Source organism: Mus caroli, unplaced genomic scaffold, assembly GCF_978045245.1.
Source record: "Mus caroli unplaced genomic scaffold, Mus_caroli_1 scaffold_10, whole genome shotgun sequence".
NCBI lineage: Eukaryota > Metazoa > Chordata > Mammalia > Rodentia > Muridae > Mus > Mus caroli.
In genome coordinates, this window is record NW_028227265.1 from 61,642,122 (window position 1) to 61,662,417 (window position 20,296).

Consider the following 20,296-nt stretch of genomic DNA (forward strand, 5'->3'; position numbering starts at 1 on the left):
TGTGTGTGTGTGTGTGTGTGTGTATGCACCTGTGTCTGTGCCTATGTATTACAACACATCACAACACAAAGACTATATATATATATATATATGTATATATATACATATATATATTCTTTATATACTATATATAGTATATATATATATACACGCATAGTCATATATATGCATCATACCTGTGTTATTTTTGTACTTACAAATTATTCTTATACAGTTTACCACATCTGATCTATAAAAGAGTTCTGTCAAGTGGGAAGGATAGACATTTATTTTGCTGTTTTATAAATAAGTTCAATGAGGTTCAAAGTGAATCACACTTAATAGATGTTTACTCTAAAACTCAAGCTCATGTCTCCTAATCCCAAATTCACTGCTGACTCTCGCCAGTAATTCCTCTAGTCTGTGTCTATGTATTACAACACATCACAACACAAAGACTATAGATAGATAGATAGATAGATAGATAGATAGATAGATAGATAGACTCTCACCAGTAATTCCTCTAGTTCTAGAGTCTTTCCTGTCTTGTCAAACAGAAAGCATAAAAATATGCAAATGGCTACCTAATATAGGCAAAAACAATACATATGTGCTCATTCGTGTATTAGGATGTGTGTATCCACATATATTATATTTTAATTATTTTGCTGCATGAACACATTTCTTCAAAGCTTCAAATATATAGGTACATTCCGAGAGTAGCAGCTAATAGTTACTGAGAATTGGTTGTGCATCTTGTACTATTTATTTAATCCCTACATCAATAGCAAACTTGTAAACTAGGAATGATTAGCTAGTCTTAGAGACAATTAGAAGTTTTCTCTAAGTGGAAGGAAGACTCGGAGAAATGTTTGCCACCAAAGTTTATCTTTTCAGTCAAAATGCTGTTTATATACAATAATAACCCTGATTTCTCTGTTTCTTACCCCCTACTTCTTACCCAGGACCAACACTCCTTTAGTAGATGCCCCCCACTCCGATATTTAAGGAATTTTCGTGAAGGTTTCCTACACAACAGGCTTTCCAAGCCAGCCCTCCCTTCAGCTCCCGACCATCATCTCTTTTCTCTGCATTTCCCATATTCCAGCTCATACAACTTAGAATAGACATATTTGTCACTGCTGCAATAAGTTCACAAATTAAAAGGGCCACTGCTAGCACTATCTGGGTTCCCCCAAAAGCCTCTTTAGAATCCAAACGCACAGGACTGGTGGTGGGGAATACACAGACTCGTATGGCCTCTCAGAAGTCCCTCCTCTCAGTCATTTCAGCAACGTTTGAATTTTGGGAGCAATACATCAAACTATAATATTTAATACTTTGGCCTGGACCACGAGACCTACCAGCATGGGTCCCCTGAAGTTACTGTAGCCTTTAAAGCAAAGCTTCATAAAGGGTCCCAATTGTTCAAAACTGTCTCACATATACAGGCAAAGGAGACGGAAAGTCCATCTCAATGTTTGCTGAAAGTTTCACTTATAAACCACATACTGTCTTTCTGATCATACTCCAAATCACAAGAATAGTCAAAATAACTTAGGATTAATCAATAGAAGGAACAGTTAAAGGTAAATACGTGATTCCATTTGGACATAGGTATGGAAGGCTGTCTTGATTCACACACACACACACACACACACACACATCTGTCACTTGTATGCTGTTCTCCACCAATGTTTGCTTTTGTGACTCTGAGCAGAGTCCAGTTCTCCAGCAAACACAATTCTCTGGCCCTCAACCCATTGAAGAGTCCCCCTGGGTGCTAAAGGTGTGTTGTTTCCTTCCACAGACTGATGGTAAAACCATGGGGCTGAGTCATGTCTGCCTGCAGCTGCTGAGACACTGAGGTCTGAAACCCTGGCGAGGACTGGCTCTGCTCCCTTGGAGGAAATGGCCGAGCAGCCTCAGCCACAGCAGATGAAAACTTCCTTCCTTTTCATCCAGCTGCAGCCCCCACCAACCCGAGCTACCCAAACTCTCCCCGCCCCTTCTCCAGCAACCGCAGTCGCAACAGCAGCCCCAGGGGGCCTGGAGGAGGGACACATTTTCCCAAGTCCCAGAACAAGCTTCTTCTCTGCTCCCTGGAACTTCAGATGTACGCAGGGCTTAGCTACATCGCCTTCGAGTCTGCTGCCCCGGGAAGGCCCTAGAACACTGAGACCAGCTGCTTTCAATTGCTACTCGCTGAAGGAAAAGAAGGAAGAAACAGAGAAATCTCAGAATCTGCATGTAAAGAGGAGTGGGGTTTGTGGATCCCCACATAGTAGGCATTGCCTGGTCCCTGCTTCTAGGAAACTTGGCCTACCACAACAACCGCCATGTAGGCTTGCTAGCCCAGCTCCTACACTGAATGATGGAAACAGCAGTCCTTCCATAGGCTGGAAGCACCAGCCAGTCATTTCTGCCCACGAGGACCTGTGGGATATGGACCCAGAAGCCAGGAATGTCATCGAATTCTCAGTTCCACAAAGCACCCTGTCCTATGCAGCTGACAGGGGCAAAAGGGTACTTCAGAGGAGAGGGACTGTAAACCAAGAGGTACTCCCAAAGAACTGTGAAGAAGACATAGGTACCACAGTGCTGGCAACAAGGGCACAGCTCTTCAGATATTGCCCAACCATTCAGATCAGCCAGAGCTGCCTGGCCCCACCTGCTGCCGTGCCTCTCAAGGTAAGAACCTGGGATTCTCTAGATTTTGGATACAGGGCACAGAATGGAAATTCTGACTCTGTGCCACTCTTGTAGGTCACCTGTACCTCAGGAGCGGAGGTGCCTTTCCGCTATAGTACTCCTTTGGCTCTTTCCCACACTCTGCTACCTTCCCAGCCATTGCTAGCATCCTGTGCTAAAGCAGACAATGGATGTCAGTTTCTCAAGATTTCTGCCTAGGAAGGTTGAGTAAGGGAGGGCATACATTATAAGAGAGGAGCAGAAGGAACCACAAGGAGGTTCACAGACAGGGGATGGTGGTGGGGAGAGGAGCCAGCCATTATACTGTTTTCTCACGTGTGTTAATTCTCATAGCCATCCTGAGAAATTGGGGTTGGTATTTCTAGTTTCAGATATGAGAATTAAGGTGTGGCTAAGCTGAAATCCTCTCCCTCCTTTCAAAAAAAAAAAAAGACTAAAAGCAACCCCTGTTTTTAAGGGTCTTGCTGAGGAAAATGGGGAGGGGGCTTCTGTGGGGAGTGGTATTTTTCAGAACTGAAGCACAGCCTTGGAACACTGATCCCCTTAAACATATGACTTTTAGAGCCCACATTCACCTGCCATCTGTCCCTGGCACTAGGTGGATGAGCAGTCCTGGACACAAGTCTGTGCCTCCATCAGGAAGTGAGAGGTGGCCCCATGTGGCATTCAGGGTACCTTTGGGTCCTTGTAGGCTCTCCTCTTGATCATACCCATGCTGTGATGTATAAGCTTCCTGCATCTTTGGACCACCCTTCCCATTATGCTATCTCATGATGTCTATCCTCTTCAGTGAGTTCAGGTGCATCACTTGAAAGAAGGGTGAACAGAATTTAAAAGGTTTTTTTTTCCTTTCCCAGTGGTGTGGTTGTCTTGTTATACTGTACATTTGGAAAGTGTGGATTGGGTAAAACTGAGTCTCTATGTGAGGATTAGTGGCATGAGCTAGAAGAAAGGTACGCTGTCTGTAGAGGGCGGACATGAAAGGAGCTTTCAGGGAAGCCATAGGAGAGTTCAATGAAATTCACAGTAGCCTTCTGAGAGCTGGGAGGTGGCCAGCTCCATCTGGATCCTGTGCCTGTCTCCTGACTGCTTTTGCACACGACCTGCCTTATCATTGCTCTTTCAGTCAGAGAGCCTACAAAGTCACAATTAAGGATGAGTCCAAGTTCTCTGTGGCCAGAAGCAACTGGAGCATACTTCCTTAAGAAATAGCTCACATTCCATTTAAGTTTTTATATCTCTCTTCCTGTAGAGATTTAGGAGACAGGACATTTGTGCATCATAGCCCAATCTCTGGATATAGGGTCACACAGCAGTTATCTATGGACTTTGATTCTGCTCACCTCTGATTTTCTTCCCTCTGGTCTTTGGAACATAGGCCCAAGCTTCAGATCTGTGGCCAGTTCTCTGGGGAAAAGTTCTTTGGAAGTTGGCCCAAAAATGTGGCCCAGCAGTAGAAGTCTTATTTTCGCTTCCTTAGTGAATGGACCCCCCCACCCCCACCCAGATATTTGACCTACCTAAACTAAAGGTTACAAAATTCCTAGGGGGAATGGATATCTCAAGTCTAAGTCCTAACTGTAAGAAAACCATCAGAATAGAGCCTCAGTTTCCCCTATCTTGAAAGCAACAATATCCCTTGTTTTGCAGTTGTTATACACAAACATTTCTGTTCTCAAGTACCTGTCTTCATTTTTTAAAATCTTGTGGCACTAAGCATTGAACCAAAGGTCTTTCCCATGCTGGACAAGTACCATATCACTGACTTACAGCCCTAACAGTAGATCTGTCTTGAGGGGAAGAAGAGGAGAGTGAAGACAAATGTGACATTAAGGAAGACTAGAGAAGGGATGGAGAGTAGGCAGGGTGTTTCCAGAGTCCAGTCAGAGAATGGGACTACGAAAGCTTATCACAGGAATTGTGAAATCCATTCCTTCAGATCTACAAATCCCTTAAAGGCTTTACAAGTGTCATTAGTCAGGTGGTCCAGCCTCAGGCTATGTGTTTGGTGGGGATGGGTGTTATTGTTGTATTGCTTGTTTGTTTGTTTGTTTGTTTAAATCAACAAAGATAGTTTTTCCTATGTCCAACCCTGGTTATCCCTCATCACCCACAATATGAAATATCCTGTGAAGTGCTTAGTAGTTTCATGTTTGAGAATTTACCTTTATGAACATACAAAAACTGATTTAAGCAATTTCTTGTTCAATCAACTACAAAAGCTAAGACCCAGATGACTCACAGTGGGATCTTATAATTGATGTAGTAAGGAAGAATACAACAATTACATCTCAGGTGATGACATGTAGTAAAGTCCTCTCACTCCTATGTGCATGTTGAAGAGTTGAGGTCCTTGTGTCAACTTTCCCAGGGAAAACAAATTGCATGTCAAGAATAAGAAGTTTGCAGTAGTACAAACGGCCAAATAGATTCTCTTGAGGTTTCATCCCCCAGGCTCTAGCGTGAATGTTGGCATGCATCCTCTGACTATAAGGAATGAGTGCAGCTCATCAAGTCACCTGGATCTTCAGATGTAGGATGACTGGGAACTAGTAAAAAGAAGTTAGTTCTAGTCCTCTCACTCTGTGACCTAGACAGCTTCCATGTGCTATTCTCCCTGCTATGAGAGCATTCCCAAATCCTAGATAAGGGATGATGCTTGAGGATGGTCAGCAGTTTGGTAGGGCCCACAGCTAGGATGTGGTAGCTTAGGACTGTCAAGTCATCTACCCAGAGTCCAGGTTTCCCTTAGCCTTGTTGTTTCCTGACCTCTACAGCTGGGGATATTCTGGTGGAAGGTAACCTGCAGCCTTTGGTTGACAACATACTAATTTCTGTGGTGGAAGAGTGGGTGAAGGGCTGAGGACTATCAAATCTAACTGAGCATTGCATCACTCAGCGCCACCAGCTGTCTGGGTCGGGAGAAGGTGGGGCTGTGGCTCATGGTGATGCCGGCAGAGTTCCTTCACATGCCCGTGGCTATTCTGGAAGAGTAAATTGGAAAAGTCCAGAGTCTATGCCAGAGCCTGACCTCACCTTGCCTTCTACTCCATGTTATACTGCCCCTTAGTGGAGGACAAGGAACTGTGCACATTACACCCAAGTTTGGGGCTAAAGACACCAAAGGATAACAGACATTATTCCCAAGAGGGTATGGGAAAACCAACAACTCAATAATCATTTCTATAGTTTACAGATATATAAAAATAGTATTCATATCTTACACGTTGTATTCTAAAATAGCAGTGACTATGTATAAGTACAAAATTCTGTCCCCCAAATACCATTTACAAATCCCACAAAAGGTCATCTAAGTTCAAGTTTCTCAAAAACCAGAACTCTCTGGGGCTTGTTGTTTTGTTTTTGTTTTTGTTTTTGTTTTTGTTTTTGTCTTTGTCTTTTCTCCCTTGCTCTCTCACAATAGGAACTCAATTCCAATCAGCTTTCTGAGTTTTCTTTACCAGCTTCTAGGAGGGTTCATGGTTTAGGAAACAGCATGTGGATAAGCAAGACAGACATGGGAATAATAGAGGATTAACCAGCACATTCCAATGACAGAAACAGAAGGCAGGAGATTTTCTAATAGTCAGAGCCTGTCATAGGAGACTACAGGAAATAGTTTTAATTCTCTATTTTTACATCATTACTCCTTGAGATGAAACCAATGTTTCAACTACAAGTCTATAAAGCACACTAGATTTTTGGTAGAAAGTTTTTAATCAGATAAAAGGTAATATGTGCTGGAATCCAAGAGATTAAGAAAAGGAATAAAACCTAAATTTTAAAAGCTGTGGTTCTGTCAATAAACTGGACCCATGGCCTCTGATGAGTTCCTGAGCAAAGCTAGCTCATGTCCTGGGCTCTCTGAGGGCTTTGCAACTCTGTGGTAACTATGAATCCATGAATCTGGAAAGGGAAGAGAAAGTGCCTCCTGAGATCAAAGACCAACACAATTTCACTTCATCTAGTACACCTTACTTGTCTCTAAAGATTCGTTATCCTCTCAGTTAACCTCATTGTAGAAAAGTTCCCTACAGAAAGGGCATACCTTTCTATGGGAACACTGTGGCTCCAGTGTGGAGCTAAAAGTTGTGTGGAGCCTCAGTTCCCATCACAGAATGTCAGGGCCTGTGTTGCCAGCTGTCAGATCCTACATGGATGTTTCTTTTTCTGACCAGATTTTAGCTAGAATGAAATCGCTTTGAAGACCGACCCCTGAGCCTTGGACTATTTAATGTCCCAGGAAATTGTCATTTCCCTTCTCTGAGAAGTATTCCTTCCTTCCTCAAGCTTGGTTCATTTTTCTGGCCTGTCATAAGTTTAGGAACTATTCTACCCATGCAATGGTACCGTAGATTCTGCTGTGTCTATTTTAATCTACCTTGGTGATTAATGCTGAATTTTAAGAAGGAATTTGAACAAAGAGAAAGCACGCACAAGTGCTCATATCGAAATGTTAACAGTGACAGAGCCAACTGTGCAATGGAGCATTCCTTTTAGAAGATTCCGGTGTGCAGAAGACAGTGTTGACTCGATTGCAAGGTTTGTTTTTAGTCCATTTCATGCTACATTGATTTTGACAAAGATGTCATGATTTATTACTTGAATAAATAACGGTTGAGATAGCAGAATGGGTTTCAACTTTCCCTCCTTCGTATCTCCATGACAACACACTCTCTTCCTCACTTCCTTTGACATTCACACAAAGTTCTGTGGATGGTTGGATGAATGCTATCATCTGTAGAGTAATTACACAAACCTCAGTGTCTCAGTCTACCTACAGGAAGCAAAGGACAGAATACCCAGGGCTATCTTATAGCTGTGTGTCCCTGTGACATGGGGAAAAGCAACCAGACTGGAGTCTGAGACCTAAGGGTTCTAGATTTCTTTATAATTCAAAGTAGCAAAGGGAGGGCAAACGCCTTCATTCTGGATCTCAGTCCCATGGCTGCTCTGTGGGAAGATTAGACTGCCTGCCTTGCTTTCTCCCCTTCCAACTTCACTGATCTCAGACAACCCAGTATTAGAGCTGTAGTCTTTAGGGGCACATCTCCAAAAGTCCATATATTGAGAAGTCTCTCTGTGTTAGAAATGACCTTTGTTTGTACAATCAGATGTCTCTCCTGCCTACCTTAGGCACAAACGGCAGATATAGGTAGCAAGCTTAATGAATGTCCCCAGTCTCTTTCAGAGCAGTACAAAATTACAATGTAATTTGTACAAATATCTTGTCTCATCCTCTCAGATTTTAAGGACACCAGATTTTATGACCTCCAGAAAAATTATTTTGAAATCATATCTTTGGGAGCTAGAGAGATGGCTCAGTAGTTAAGAGCACTGACTGTTCTTCCAGAGGTCCTGAGTTCAATGCCTATCAACCACATAGTGGCTCACAACCACCTGTAATAGGATCTTATGCCCTCTTTTGGTATGTCTGAAGAGAGCCACAGTGTACTCACATAAAATTAATAAATAAATCTTTAAAAAAAAAAGAGAGAAAAGAAAGTATATCCTTGAATTAAGCAATATGATAGCATCAGCTGTGGTTCCACATACCTGTAATCCTAGCAGTAAAGAGGTTGGGGCTGGAGGACTGCTTCCAGTTCAAAGCCAGCCTAGGCTACATAACAATAGCATCAAGAAAACAAAAGTGTAGCCTCAAATCATTTCCCGTTCTGCTGTTTTGATTTGTAAATAAATGAGTTTCCTTATTTGGGTGCTTATTATTGAGAAAAAAGAAGAAATTAAAAAGGAAGAACATAACTCCTAGGTATGGCGCAGAAAAGAAAAACAAAGGGTTATTATAGATAAAAGAGAGAGTATAGCCAGAGGCAGAGACAGCTGCAAGCGTCCAGAGTGAGCCTGTCCCCGAGCCAGCCTGTCCCCGAGCCGGACCATTGAGAGGACAGAGGAGGGGAAAGCCAGGAGAGTAAAGGGTAGAAGTAAAAAGGACCAGGTAACCAAAATGACTGCACTATATAGAAAAGAGCAGCTAGAGCAAGGGCAGCCCAGTCCCTGGCCTGGAGTTTAGGGTAGGGAGGGGGTAGGGCATGTCAGCCATACCCAGTAATAGGTAGGGACTGAGGGATGCTGGGAGAGTCTGGGGATCAGGTCAGCTTTGATATGTTAAATAGGTCCTCCAGTTATTTTGAGACCTAACAATTATTATATAGTAAACTTTTATCCTTTAAAGATTGTGGGTGTGTGTGTGTGTGTGTGTGTGTGTGTGTATGTGGTGTGCAAATGTAAGATACTATAAGACTTGAGCATATATAAGTTCTTATGTGAAAGAGAGTTGGATAGCTGGTAGACCTCTATCATGGAATCTGCATATGGTCTCTTCATTCTTACATCAATTCGCTGGGACACCTGACCCAGTGTTTCCAAAGCCGGAACAAAAAGAGGTGAAGAAAAACTGCCTCCCTTGAGTTGATTTACACCAGTTCCTTAAACTGAACCATATCAGTGAAAGGCGCCCATCAAGCAGTGAGAGGCAGATAATTTATGGTGTTGGCTGCTGGAGAGACTGCAGTTTTAGGACGGTCACTCACCCTCATTGATGGTCATTTGTAGCTGTGGCTCCATTTTATCTGCCCTTGTGCTGTGTGTTTCCTGTGATTATATTTTAACTGTCTTTTTTTTTTGGCTTTCAATTTCTAAAAATGTATAGCTTACATTAACCTTTTAACTGCTAGGTCTAGAAGATTATGAAATTGAAGTCCTGGCCTACTCGGTCATCAGTGGGAGAAGAGGCCCTTAGTCCTGTGAAGGTTCTATGCCCCAGTATAGGGGAATGCCAGAGCCAGGAAGTGGGAGGGGGGTGAGTTGGGGAGCAGTGTGTGTGTGTGTGGGGGGGGGAGATAGGGGATTTTCGGAGAGAAAACTAGGAAAGGGGATAACATTTGAAATGTAAATAAGAAAAATATTTAATTAAAAAAAGTGAGCCACAAAGAGAAAAAAAAGTCCTGGGACATTCTATTTCAGTACTTACATTTTTTTAAAAAAAAATCATCTAGAAATGTCATTTTAGCTGTAAAGAGGCTTGGTTATTCTTCACTGAGTCTTCAACTTAAGTGTATGGTGCAGTGACCTTTGACAAGTCAGTCCATTTGTCTCATGTCATAAGCAGAAGGGTCTTAGGAGAATTCAGTCGTATATTCCCAGTCTTTTGTGGTGAAGATCCAGTGCCCTAAACAATAGCACAAATTACAAATAGTAAATAAAAACAAGCAGTAACAAAATGATGAAGAGTATAAAAGTCAAGAACAAGAAAAGGTCAGGTAGGGATCAGAAAGAAAATTACATGCCAGAAAGGACTACAGCACTAATGTATTTAAAAGTCAGATGTTGAGTTTCTAGCTGCTCAACCTAAAAAACACATGCTTAGCATCATAGGTCTTACTGTGAGAGAGAAAGGAGGAAGAAAGGAGTGAAGTTATTTTCAACATGTTAATAAAAATTAATTCTATTAGAAATAAAAATATGTTTGCCCTTTAAAGTGTTGGTGAGATGGTTCTGTAATTAGAAGTTAGCCTGTTAGCTTGATGACCTGCCCAGGATTCCCAGGATCTTGTGTATGTGCTGTGAGTACATACACATACACATACCACACACACACATGCACACACATTGCACATGTACACCACAGCACATGCACCATGCATATACATATGTAAAATGAGTAATTCAAAGATATTTTGTATAATTTTTTCCCATTTTATTAAAAATAGATTCTTTTGTTATACAATATATCCTAATTACAGTTGTCAGTTCCTCTACTTCTACCAGTTCCTCCCTACCCTCCCTCCTATCCAGATCCACCCCCTTGTGTCTCATTAGAAAAGTACAGGCTTTGAGTCAGACACAGTGCTGCAGTTCTTTAATCCAATACCAGCCCCTGGGAGGCAGAAGTAGATGGGCCAGCCTGGTCTACATGGTGAGTTCCAGGATACTCAGAGCTATATAATGAGACTGTGTTTCAGAAAGGAGAGAGGAGAAGGAATAGGAGGAACTGGAGGAAGATGAGGAGGAAGAAGAGGAAGAGGAGAAAACAGGCGTCTGGGAGGTAGCAACAAAATATAACAAAATAGAATATAAACTAAAACAAAAAGAGATCACATCAAAAGTTGGACAAGGCAAATTAGCAAAAGGAAAGAGTCATGAAAGAAGGCACAAGAATCAGAGACTCACTTATTCACACAGGAAACCCACAACAAATACTCAACTGAAAACTGTATATATGCAGACAGAGGACCTGGTGCAGAATTGGGTCAGCCCTGTGCTTGCTGCGTCAGTCTCTGGGAGTTCAAGTGAGCTTTATATAGTTGATCAAGGTCCTTGTTCTGTGGTGTCCCCCACCACCCCTGGCCCTTTCACTCTTTCCTCCTCCACTTCCTCCAGTTTCTGAGCTCTGAGGGGAGGGATTTGATGGAGACATCCCATTTAGAGGGATGTGTTTCAAGGTTTTCCTCTCTCTGCATGCTGTCTGGCTGTAGGTCTCTGCGTCTGTTCCCATCTGCTGCAGGAGGAAGTTTCTCTAATACTGGCTGAGCTGCTGCTGAGCTATGAGTGTAGCAGAACATCATTAGGGATTATTTTATTGTTAGTAGTAATGAGATTTTTTTTACATTCCTTATCTATTTACATGACACATTTGATAATTGTTATAGTGATAACAATTCACTCTAACAGCGGGTGTTTTTTGTTGATAGTTCTAGATCTGAAAGATCATTTTTTTTTCATGATTTTATCTGATTAGAGATGGTCCTTTTGCTTTTTAGGACTATGAGTCTCAATGAACAAAATCACTAAACAAAATATGGATAGAAATCCAGTTTGTGTCTGGATTTATGTCCTCTACATTAAAAGCCTGGTCTCCCCAGCTTGGCACTATTGGGAAGTAGTGGAACCTTTATGAGATGGGGACCAGTGGGAGGCCTTCAGGTACTTGAAGGACTCAGAGGAACTTCAGCTCTTTCATTTTCCTCTGTAAGCTACTTTGTGCATTACTTAATTCATCAATTAACTGGTAGAGTCCAGTTGGCAAAGTTGGATCCCTTATAAGTTTGGATCCCTAAAACTGATATGGGGAAAGCCAGACCTGGTGTTACACAGTGATCATCCCAGCACTGGGAAAATAGAGACAGGTAGATCCCTGAGGCTTAGTTAGCTTAGCTAGCCTGCTAGTCTAGCCTACTTTACAAGATCCAGGCCAATGAATGAGCCTGTCCAAAAGAAAAAAAAGTGAACTGCTGCCAAAAACATTGACACCAGACATTGACCAGTGCACATAACTGTACCTACACACACATACACACACACACACACACACACATGCTCAAACGCATGCATACTTTATGATAGGTCATTTAAATCTACATTTACCATAGAGTGGAATAACTCTTCGAGCCATCTTTGGGCTTATAAACCAAGCATGTGATGTTTTTGCAAATATTTTTCTCATGGTTTAGGCTTATGTTTAAGGAGTTCTTAAGTGGGCCCGTGGCCAGGAAGTTACAGTAATGTTTCCCTGTGGCTGGGCGTTTTGACCTAGTTTTCTAAATCTACTTTGTGAATAATCTTTGGGAAAAATGTCTCCTCAACAGCTGGATCTGGTCTAAAGAATCAGCTTCGCTCTTGCGTGAAACAACATAGAAAACAAATACGTTAAACTGTGTAAGTTTTCCTGCTTTCCATGCTATTTTAGAAAGCGAGTGGAAATTTCCCACCTTTCCTATTGAAGAATTTATTCATTTGAGTCCTGCTAAGGATTGACCCCCAGTGGTTATGCAAGCTAGGCAAGCACTCCACCACCTTTCCTTTCTGAGGTAGGGTTTCAATAATTTCTGCAGGGTGGCCTCAATTTTGGACTTTGAACCTGCAATCCTCCTGCAGCAGCTTTGAAATTCCTAAGATTAGAGGCCTGGCTCACTAGGCTTGGCTACACTTCTTATTCCCAATCTATTTCAGTAGATCATCTCCTTCCTGTTGTCTCTACAAACTGCCCCCCACCACCATCTTTTCACAATGTTGTGTGAACTACTGACAGCTGTCTGTCCTTTGTACATGATAGTATATGAGGAAAATAAGATAAACAAATTAATTACAAGTTATATATTAAAATGAGTGCAAGAATTATATAATTGTGTTAGTTACTTTACATAGTATTGAATTGATTTTTACGGGTTTAAGTTTATTATAAAGCATGAAGATAGTATATTCCTTCCCTGACCTCTGTAGCCTTACTATGTAGGACAGATGAATATATATGTGTCTTAGTTTGGGTTCCCATTGCTGGGAAGAGACACCATGGCCAAGGCAATTCTTATAAGAGACAACATTTAATTGGGGCTGGCTTACAGGTTCAGAGGTTCAATCCATTTTAATCATGGCAGAAAGCATAGCAGCATCCAGGCAGACATGGTGCTGGAAAAGGAGCAGAGAGTCTTGGTCCAAAGGCAGCCAGGAGAGACTGTCTCTTCGTCACTGGGAAATGCTTGAGCACTAGGAGCCCTCAACGTCTGCCTACACAGTGACACACTTCCTCCACACTTCCACACTTCCATACCTCCTAATAGTGCCACTTCCCATGGACCAAACATATTCAAATCACCACAATATGCAAAGAGATATTTTAATACATATACAGAATAAAACAGCTTGGATAAAGATGACAGTTTGCTACTAGATATCATGATCAGTGGGAGCAGGCACGGGAGTGGTGGCTGAAAGGAAGAACCGCATGTCACATTTGCACATTCGAACTTGAAGGAAAACTCACCATCCTAATTCCAGTTAGTGCAGAGAGGATTTTCAGTGGCCAAGGACTTAAAGGAAGGTAAAGGGAGGAAAAGCTGGGTGGAGTGAAAGAATGGAAGAACATTTAATTTTGAGGCTTTTCTCAAGTCCATGAATCACATTACAAAGTGATGTGACTACTTGAATATAGAACAAATTCCTAATCTAGCCTGAAAATTAAATTTTCTTGCTTGAAAATTTTCCTGTTACCCAGTTATGAAAAATTAGAGATAGTAAACTACATATATGTGAAACATTACAATGCCATGAAAAATACATATTTTAGCATTAAAATATGAATCTTCTAAAACTGGTAAGATAGTCCAGTGGTTAAGAGCACTGGCTGTTCTTCCAGAGGACCAGGAGCTGATTCCCAGCACCTATGTGTAACTCTAGCTTCACGAGATTCAATACCCTCTTCTGGCTTTGATGGATGTAAGGCATGTAAGTGGTACACAGACATGAATGCAGTTAAGCTACATGTAGAGAGAATTTAAAAATAAAAAGCAAGCCGGGCGTGGTGGCGCACGTCTTTAATCCCAGCACTCGGGAGGCAGAGGCAGGCGGATTTCTGAGTTCGAGGCCAGCCTGGTCTACAAAGTGAGTTCCAGGACAGCCAGGGCTACACAGAGAAACCCTGTCTCGAAAAACCAAAAAAATAAAATAAAAAAAAAATAAAAAGCAATAAATGGACATCTTCTAATGTAGTATTGGGGAATTTTCAATTAAAGGCAGAAAATTTGGATGTAGATCTTCATGGGTACACTGGACCTGCAATGTTTTCTCTCCTTTGGAAAGATTCCCTCTCCCAGGTCGCAGTGATGGCAAAGGAATAATGCCAGCCTGCAAGCTAAGAGTCAGCAGAAACAGAAATCAGTGCTGTGAATGTGGCTCAAGCCAAGTCGTGATGCTGCTTCCTGATGAAAGCACACAATGGGAGCACATGGATCAGGCACAGAACACTTTGAATGAGGTTCCTGGGGCAATTCTGGTATACAAACAGTAAATCCCATGACCTGCAGCCATAAATGATGTCCAGAAATATGTTATACTTCTAATAATATGCCAGTTCACAACAGTGATAACCACAGGTTCACTTTTTGGCTTCTTTATCTCTGAGGCAAGATGTCAATTAAGACCTCTTAGGTCTACCCTTTTCACAAAGAACACACAACAAAGACTTTATGGAATTAATTACTGCCACAGATGAAACTGGTTTTCTTTTATGAAAAAATTGGGTCCTCAGCAACAGAAATTAAATTACTTATGAACAATTTGTACAGAAGTTATAAGAATCTATCAGTTCACAGAAAAAAAACATTTGATTATTTTAATAAAATAATATTTAACTCTAGTTCCCTATCCTATACTTGCACATACTCTGAATATCTGTAGCACACATGCTCTGTTTGTGTTTGCGGACTGCTAAACTTAGACAAACGGTCTGGAGATATTCATGGCACGGGCATGCAGGTGTTCTTATGTTCTCTTGTGTCATCTGCACATGGTCAGCCTAGCATAATATGGAAAGGGACAGAATCTGTACATAGGCTCTTGTTCTGCCCCTTCTAGCTGGGAGTCATGGGCAGATCACTTAATCCTTTTATGCCTTGGTTTTCTCCTATGTAAAATGAGGGTCATCAGAATAGAGAGAGTACCGCCTAACTGATAGGCTATTAGGAGTGAGTTGTGCCTTATAAAGGCCATGGCATCAATCTGGCACATCAATCAGAATGCAGACTTAGGGAAGCCTTCAGTTGCTAGCCTTCTACCCACCTTAATTATTATTGAGCTGTTTCCTATCATGAATTCTTATCTTCTATGGCTGTGCATGCCTGTCCTGGATGGGTTTGAGAATTTGAAACATGGAATCTGAGATTCTTCTCTTCTCTGTAAGCCTGAATAAAGATTATTTTTGTATTTATCATCACATTATGATATTAATGATAAAGATTATAATTTATTTTGTGCAATCTTAAATTACATGTCATAAATTTAATACCTTAATTATCTATGAAATTGACACTTGCCGTAAATTCAAAGCTAAAGGGATCTTGAGAACAGTATTGTGGCTTACAACTAATCAGGAAAACAAACTCTCTAGAGTTAAAAAAAAAATGTTAAGCTGGGCAGTGGTGGTGCACACCTTTAATCCCAGCACTCGGGATTTCTGAGTTCGAGGCCAGCCTGGTCTACAGAGTGAGTTCCAGGACAGCCAGGGCTATACAGAGAAACCCTGTCTCAAAAAAACAAACAACAAAAAAAAAGTTACATGTGCCAAAGTCCTTTGATGTGATTCAGAAATGAGGAGCAGAAATACTAAAGCCTTAACAGACAGCACTGACTGTGTGAAGATCAGGTCTAGACGTACCTGCTCTTACTGAACTTGTATCCTGAGCCACCCAGAACAGGCTCTAAAATTCACCAGATTCTCCAGCAACATATTTTAAACTATAAGAGACCTTCTAACTTGGCTTGGTTAGTTCTGAGTTCCAGCAGCAAAGATTCAATCTGAGGGTTGGTGATCAAAGAGAGTTGAAGATGAGAGTTAACAGGCAATCTATTGGGTATGGGAACAAAATGGCCGCCCTTCTGTGCACATTTATATGGCTTTAATTTCCAATTAGCCTTTTGTCTTTAAAATGTCCATGAAAGAGACAGGATATGAGTCAGGGGTAAGATGGGTACTCAGCATGTACAAGGCCCTAGGCTCAATCCCCAGCACACAAAACTGTATTTAAAAAATAAACCACCACATACTTGATGTATCACTATGGTGATATTAACATAAAATTATAAGTATATACATATAATTTGTTCTTGTTTTTGCTTAATTTTTTGATACATGGCCTCTGTTATGTAATTCTGGCTGTCCTGAAAGTCCCCATGTAGATCAGGCTGGCCTGGAATTCACAGAGATCCACCTGACTGCCTCTCGTGTGCTGGGATTAAAAGCTTGTGCCATAACAACTGGCTTTGTTCTTATTATCTGGATGGAAATAATTCAACCAAGAGACACAAATGGTTTGAGCAGAAGGTTATTACTCAAATATATGTATATGTATACACACACACACACACACACACACATACATATACATATACATGACAAACTCCAAAGAGAATGGCTATCCCAAAGAGGATAATAACACCTTGTGTTCTGAACTGTGGATTTTTAGAATGTCTTTGAGTGTAGCAGATTCATGAGGTAAGGTGGCCCTGTTTCCTTTCTGAAAGCATGGTGGATTAGTATTCAAATACCCTTTCGCGTATTTCTTTTCGTGAGGTCAGTAAGTTTGCTCTCTGGGTAAAGGTACTTGCTGCCAAATCAGATGGCCTGAGTTTGATCCTCAGTGCCTTCAGGTGAAGGAGAGCAACAACACAAGTTGTCTTCTGGCCTCCACATTTACACCATAGTGCCTGTGCACACACAGGTAATATTTTCTTAAAATAGAGTATTTCTTTGAATAATCTTATAAAATAACCTACAAGGCGTGGGTGAGGTAAATGACATTGTGATAATGTCAGACCCTTCATTTTTGCATGTGTGACAACTGGGAAGGTGCTCACTCTTTAGTTTTTGACACCTCAGGGAGAACCTAAGTGTAGCTTCAAGGATATTTATATTCTGATCATCAAGCAGTACAGCTAAATTGAAGCAGCTACTCTTTCCTTGATTTTCTCATATCTAGGACCTGTTTAATCAGGAGGCCTAGCTCACAAGATAAACCCAACTTTCCTGGGCTACCTCTCATCCATCGGCTTACTGAGTCTGGTCTTATCTTTTCTCACCTTCATTTTTTCTGTCTGCCTGTCTGCTTTTCTTTCTTATTATTTTGTACTGCAAATTAGACAGCTCTGTGTCTTGTACATGCTATACATTGTTCTGCCATTGAGCTATATTCCAAGCCTATCTATGAATATATTTTAGACATGTGTGAACCAGTGCTTTTGCTGAGAGAGCGTGAGGGTAACGAGGTTTAAACGTGGCTGGGCTTCTCACATGGAATACTATCGACATGAGAACTCTGTGTAAGTGTTCTGCCTCCTGTAACCATAAGACTTCATCAGCAAAGGAGCTCGAGCTCCTAGAACTTAGAACCATGAGTCAATTTACGAAGCTCTTAACTATAGGAATCGCTTCAAGTCTGGATTTCTTATACTGCTGAAGAGTAGCTTACTATCGTGAGATGCAAAATAGAGCTATCAGATTTAACAAATGTAGATATCTATCTTAAGGCTATATATTTATACTATGAAATCATCAGTTGTCTAAAGTTCAGATTCAACCAGTGTCTCGTGTCTCATCAGACAACCTTAGCTTGGAGTCAGTTTTTATGGTAAAGTCTAACTGGCTGGGTGATCCTGGATATATTACTTAACTTTTGGGGCAGGAGAAATGGTTCAGTGGTTACAAGCATTGGGCACAGAACTTGGGTTTGGTACCCAGCACCAACATGGCAGCTTGCAATCATCTGTACCTCCAGTTGTAGGTGATTTGATGCCCTCTTTTGGCTCCTAGAAGCACCAAGCACATACATGATACACATATGTACATATAGGCAAAGCACTCAAACACATTGTACTGGCTGGTTTTGTGTGTCAACTTGACACAGCTGGAGTTATCACAGAGAAAGGAGCTTCAGTTGAGGAAATGCCTCCATGAGATCCAACTGTAAGGCATTTTCTCAATTAGTGATCAAGGGGGAAAGGCCCCTTGTGGGTGGGACCATCTCTGTACTGGTAGTCTTGGTTCTATAAGAGAGCAGGCTGAGCAAGCCAGGGGAGGCAAGCCAGTAAAGAACATCCCTCCATGGCCTCTGCATCAGCTCCTGCTCCCTGACCTGTCTGAGTTCCAGTCCTGACTTCCTTTGGTGATGAACAGCAGCATGGAAGTGTAAGCCGAATAAACCCTTTCCTCCCCAACTTGCTTCTTGGTCATGATGTTTGTGCAGGAATAGAAACCCTGACTAAGACACACATAAAATAAATCTTTTTTTAAAAATTGCTTAACCTCTCCAAGCCTTCTGCTCCTTGCCCTTAGCAGTTATGAATGTCTTTTTGTAGCAAGTATAAAGCATTTAATATATGGTAAAGTCCTCACAAAATGCTTGTCTTATCATGGTGATGACCTGCAGTACAGCATAGTTTCTAATATTTGTGTGCAGATCTTATCTCCTTGCCTGGAAGGTGGACTTTTCATCTGCACAGACATGTAGTCAAGGAGTGCATAGTTTGCTCATAAATACAGCGTTTGCCCCAGCACTTCTGTGGAGTCTGGTTTCCCAACTACTTGGCCAGACCTCTCTTTTTGTCTCCTATTCTATTTTGTTTCCCTTCTCCCATTGGAAACCTGATGTCTTGATCTTAAGTTATTTCTAGTATAGAAACTCCTTCTCTTCACTTTTGTAGGCCAAAGATCCCACAATGTGCAGAAGACTCGTGGCTCGCATTAAAACGGAAGGCTCTCCCATGTAATTGTTTGAAATTACAGATGAGAGTGGATGGCATGCACTAGGGCTGTTCTAAAGATCTAAGCTGTTAAAAGTAGCTATGACACTGGGTAGCTATTCTGTTGACTTTCCACAGTTGAAAATAATCTGCCCTATGTTAGTTTGACATTAACTCAGGGTGTGGGAACAGCTTCCGTCAGAACTATCTGATGGATGTGAGGAACACTTAGATTTTTCTATAAAATTATGGGGCATAAATTTGAGGGAAAGTTGATAAGGAATGGTGGGAAGTCTTGCTGGATCACTCACCTTTCCAGGCCATCCCTTGACAGGAAGTGGAAGTACCCTGCAGAGAACACCACCATCATTAGTCATACAGCAAGTTTAACTGTAAACTGCCTCAACATAACTGAAGTCCAGGGAAGTCCTACCTTTACTTACTAGCAAGAGCAATGACCAGTATGAGAATCCAAGGCCATTTGAGGATGAGTTTATTTTTAATTACCTGACTACTTCATATATTATTGCAGCACCATACCATTCTCAGATATTTTGAGTTCCATTAGGTGTATCCCTTATGCTACCAAGGAACCAGCATCAGGATATTGTATAGTTATCACTGTATTCTTGGCACACATGTGCAAACATGATTTTTGAACTGGGTTGACCTTTTAGATGAGTGAGAAATCATTTATTTCTATATCATTATCAGACAGTGTTTCCCATGTGTCTAAAGATGGTGGGGTTTTCCTCTGGTCTCTCAGGTGCTTCATGCTAGCAACCTAAAAGGGGAAATATCTGCTGTCAGCAGGAAAAACAGAGTTCACAGATAGATGTCAGGAATGTTTCTCTAAGTCTGCCAAAAACTATAACCGAAGCTGTAGACTAATAAGCCCAGGAGTTACCCAGTTGGCTTAAAGGGGAAAAATGAGTCATGAGAGATAATGGATCTGGGCTTCTAAAGAACAGCTCTGGTCTACTTCGTCTGCTACTGTGAGGTTCACTTACATTCCTCAGGAACAGATGCCATCCAGAGCCCTGTGTGACACCTCTTGCTGGTATCTCTGGACATACTACAGAATACACTGCACCTGGACCATCAAATCATGGTTCTTTCTTCCTGTTCTAGCTATATGTTCACATCGGATTTATCATCCTTTCACCACATATTTGGACGATACCCAGGAATGATAATATTTAGGTTTTTGAATTTTATAAACATGTGGTTAGAGTCTAAGGGCTTTTGGGGCTCTTTCTATGAAAAACATTTTTAATGGCATTATTCTTGTTGCAAAGATGACTTGCATGTTTATATGGAGCTTTTGGGTGAGAGGATGGTTCTGGAGTTTCTCACA

The 20,296-nt window shown here is 41.4% G+C and overlaps 1 protein-coding gene across 2 annotated transcripts in view; it reads left to right on the forward strand.

Annotated features, from left to right (window-relative positions):
- The window catches only part of Psd3 (pleckstrin and Sec7 domain containing 3), a 527,712-nt gene that overhangs the window by 87,627 nt on the left and 419,789 nt on the right, over positions 1–20,296 (forward strand). For both annotated transcript variants that reach the window (XM_029480436.2, XM_029480437.2), the window contains one exon: positions 1,790–2,670. In XM_029480436.2, coding sequence (XP_029336296.1) covers positions 1,891–2,670 — 780 coding nt within the window. In that variant the 5' untranslated portion in view covers positions 1,790–1,890. The remainder of the gene's footprint in view (positions 1–1,789; positions 2,671–20,296) is intronic.